This window comes from Charadrius vociferus, unplaced genomic scaffold, assembly GCF_000708025.1.
Source record: "Charadrius vociferus isolate BGI_N301 unplaced genomic scaffold, ASM70802v2 scaffold132, whole genome shotgun sequence".
Classification (NCBI taxonomy): domain Eukaryota; kingdom Metazoa; phylum Chordata; class Aves; order Charadriiformes; family Charadriidae; genus Charadrius; species Charadrius vociferus.
The window spans coordinates 288246-291747 of record NW_009647028.1 but is presented as its reverse complement, the minus strand read 5'-3'; the positions used below and the strand labels follow the sequence as shown (position 1 = coordinate 291747).

Sequence of the window (3502 nt, the reverse complement as noted above, 5' to 3'; positions counted from 1 at the left end):
AACGCTGCCGGGGTGGATGGGGACCAGGGTTGGCTGGTGGAGGGAACGTGGGACGCGGTGGCAGCCATGTGGTTTCAGAGCGCCTGGCACCCGGGGACACAGCCAGTGTGGTGATGGGCATCGACTTCTGTGACTCCACCCAGGCGGCCAACTTCCAGCTGTGGTGAGTGCCCAGCACAGGGCAAGACAGGACAGGTGTCCCAGGGGATGGGGACATTGTGGGGTGCTCCAGGGATAGGGGACAGCGGGGCAGGGCATGGGTGCTCCAGGGGATGGGGAAAGGGGAATGGGCACCAACGTCCCTCCAGGGGACTTGGGGCAGCAGGGGACAGGTGACAGCCAGATAGGGCATGGGGTGCCCCAGGGGACGGGGGAACAGCAGGACAGGGCATGGGGTGCCCCAGGGGACAGCAGAACAGAGTATGAGGTGCTCCAGCACATTGGGGACAGCCAGACGGGCACCAACATCCTTCCAGGGGATGGAGGACAGCAGGAGAGGCCCCAGGGGACAGTGGAACAAGGTCTCTCTGGGGAATATGGGACAGCAGGATGGGCACCAGGGTCCTTCCAGTGGAGGAGGGACACCAGGATAGGTATGGTGTGGTCAGGGGACAGCAGGACAGGCACCAAGCTCCCTGCAGGGGACAAGGAGGCGGCAGGAGCCCCAGGTCCAGCCTGACAGGTTCTCCCTATTCCCAAGGCCTTTTGTGCCTCAGTTTCCCTCCAGCCACCCCCTGCCCAGGGCAGGGATGGGAAGCGGGACACGGAGGGGGGGACATTTTGAGCATGTATCTCCCTCACCCACTTGTCTCCTCCTCACCCGCCTGTCTCCCCAGCACGCACACGCGCCACTTCTACGTCTCCATCCAGCCGCCCGTGGGGGAGCTCATGGCCCCCGTCTTCATGAGCGAGAACGAATTCAAGAAAGAGCAGGGTGAGTGGGGGATGGGAATGGGGACAGGGACAGGGTGGCACGTGGGCACCCAGCACCAATGCTCACCCCTCATTTTGTCCCCTCTGCCGCCCTCGCCGTGGCCCTAGAGCACCTCACGCGGCCGGGCGAGGGTAAGTGGCCGCTCAGTAGGCCCCTAGACTAGCTCTGTTCCCCTTGTCCCCCTCCTGCACCCCGCAGCCTGTGGGTTGAGGTCACCACCCTGGCTCCAGGGTGGTCCCGCTGGGTCCCTGCACAGCGCAGAGGGCTCGTGCCAGCCCTGGCACTCCCAGCACCGTGTCCGGTGAGTGACGGAGACACCCTGGCCCCACGTCCCCATACTCCTGGAGCAGCAACATGCCCACCCTGGCCCCACCAATGGAGGTCTGCGCTGAGCGGTGGGTGCTCGGTGCCACCCAGCACCTGGCCCCATTGCTGCTGGTGACCAAAGAAGCCCGTCCTCAGGGATGTGGCTGCTGCTGCTGGGCAAGGACACAGGGACAAGCCTGGGAAGGGCTGTGGAAAACGGATTTTCCCAAAGCTGTCTCTGCCAGGCTGGAGAGGAGCAAGCAGGGCAGCCAGTTCAAGATGTTGTGGGGGATCCGGATTTGGGGAGCCGGCGGCTGGAGGGGCTCGGTTTGGGGATGGCAAAATGAGGCTTGGCAGGGACATGGCCCCTGGGTGAGTGGCCAGAGACGGGCAGGTGCCTCTGCTGCCTGTTCCAGGGAAACTGACAGGCATGAGCGAGATCACGGAGAAGCTGACACTGCCCGAGAAATGCCGGAGCGACCACGCCATCGTCCAGCAAGTGACCTCAGCTGCCAACGTGGGCCGTGTGCCCTGCGGTGCCGACAACGAGTACAGGTAGCCAGACCCCCACACCAGCACCAGGCAGGCACTGTCACCTCTTCAGTCCCACCCAAATCACAGCGGGGACACTCAGGGCTTCCTTTAGGACAAGGAGGCTGCGTGAACCCACATGTGATGGTGGCTGTGGGTGGCAGGCGCCTCCCCAGTCCACAGCGGAGCATCCCAGGGGATAGGAGGGTGACGGGGGCACAGCTCACCCTGAAGCCCTGTGTTTGCTGGTGGGCAGGTTCGCAGCCAAGACGGTGACCAGCGGGAGCCTGGTGCTCATCACCCTGGAACGAAGGGAGGGCGCCGCGGCCCAGCTGACCGTCAACAGCGAGAAGATGGTTATCGGCACCATGCTGGTGAAGGATATCGTCCAGGCCCTGGCGCAGTGACAGCCGGGTCCCGTCGCACCCACAGTCTTGCCCTCCGACCCCACTCTGCCCCACACCGCTCCCAGAAACACTCCCTGCCCCGATTTCTGCCAGGTTGTTCCCCACTGGGAGGAAAGAGAGGGACAGGGCAGATGGGGGCACAGGGTGATGTCCCGCTCAGAGAGGCGGCAGCAGCTCCAGCCCCAACAGGAGTACAGCGTGCCACCATCCCCTGGCCCCTCACCACCATCTCCCAGTGTAACCCCTATTTATTATGGCCAGGATCTCCCAATAAAGCTCTTCTTGAACCCGCTTCCCTTCCCCTCCTCTGCTCTGTGTGCACAGTGGCTGGATCAGCCCCAAACTGTCCCCACACCAGGCTCTGCCAGCCTCCCCCGCATTGGGCTGCGGGGACATCAGGGCCATCCCTTAAGGAACTGGGGACACTGGAGTCCCTGGGGGTGGCACTGCTTGAATCGGGTGGCTGCTGGCTCTTGGAGAAAACCCGGCACCAAAACGCAGGGCTGGGGTAAACCCTCCTGGGGCTTAGCGCAGGGTGGGAGGCGTTCAGTGCCGACCAGGGATCTGAGGAGTCCTGGGAGGTTTCCAGCTATTTATTCAAAGCAGAATTGCTCATGCTTTGACCGCAGAAATACCTGCTACGTCAGGGCTGGATCTATTCTGCAGTGTCACTGGAGGGATTCCTGGGGCCGGCTCTGGGAAGCTTTTCATCTCCAAACTGGTAGGGAAAAAAAGAAAAAGGAAATTTGACTCTTTATCAAGATCTCTCCTCCCAGCACGGGTTGGGTGGGATTTAAGAGCCCCGGCTCTCCATTTCCAAAGCTGCAGCCCAGCAGGGAGCCAGGCCCAGCACTGGAGGGAGAGGATGAGCAAAGGACGCAGGGGAAGGCCTGAACCCCACATCACCTTGACTCCGACCCCTGCTGCTTCTGCAAAAAGGGTGAGGGGCTTTCTGCTTTTTCCAGCGGGTGGGCAGGAGATGGGATAAAATCACCTTGACGAGGAGTGAAGAGACGCTGGCCAGAGTGGCAGCACTGGGCGTCAAGCGTTTGTTCCAGCAGGGAAAAAAAAAATGAAAAGAGCCCATTTCCACAACGACGGGAGCCAGAACCGCCATTGCTCAGCACTGCCTCGCCCCCTCGGGGTGTGGGGTGTGGGGGGGAGATGAAGCTCGGCAGCACCGCCACCGCCCTCACTGCCCTGTTTTACCCCTCCTCGGGGGTGACATTCCCCTCACGGGATCCATCCGAAGCGTCGTGAGGCGCCGCCGCCTCCTCCTCCTCCTCCGGGCGGGAAGGGCCGCGCGCGCCCCAACACCCCCCGC

The 3502-nt window shown here is 62.8% G+C and overlaps 1 protein-coding gene across 1 annotated transcript in view; it reads left to right on the top strand.

The window, feature by feature from the left end:
- The window catches only part of AP3B2 (adaptor-related protein complex 3, beta 2 subunit), a 19696-nt gene extending 17518 nt beyond the window's left edge, over positions 1-2178 (top strand). Inside the window, exons 30-33 of the mRNA XM_009895568.1 lie at positions 79-163; positions 837-934; positions 1657-1795; positions 2028-2178. Of these exons, the coding sequence (XP_009893870.1) occupies positions 79-163; positions 837-934; positions 1657-1795; positions 2028-2178 (473 nt within the window). The remainder of the gene's footprint in view (positions 1-78; positions 164-836; positions 935-1656; positions 1796-2027) is intronic.
- Positions 2179-3502: the final 1324 nt, after the last annotated feature.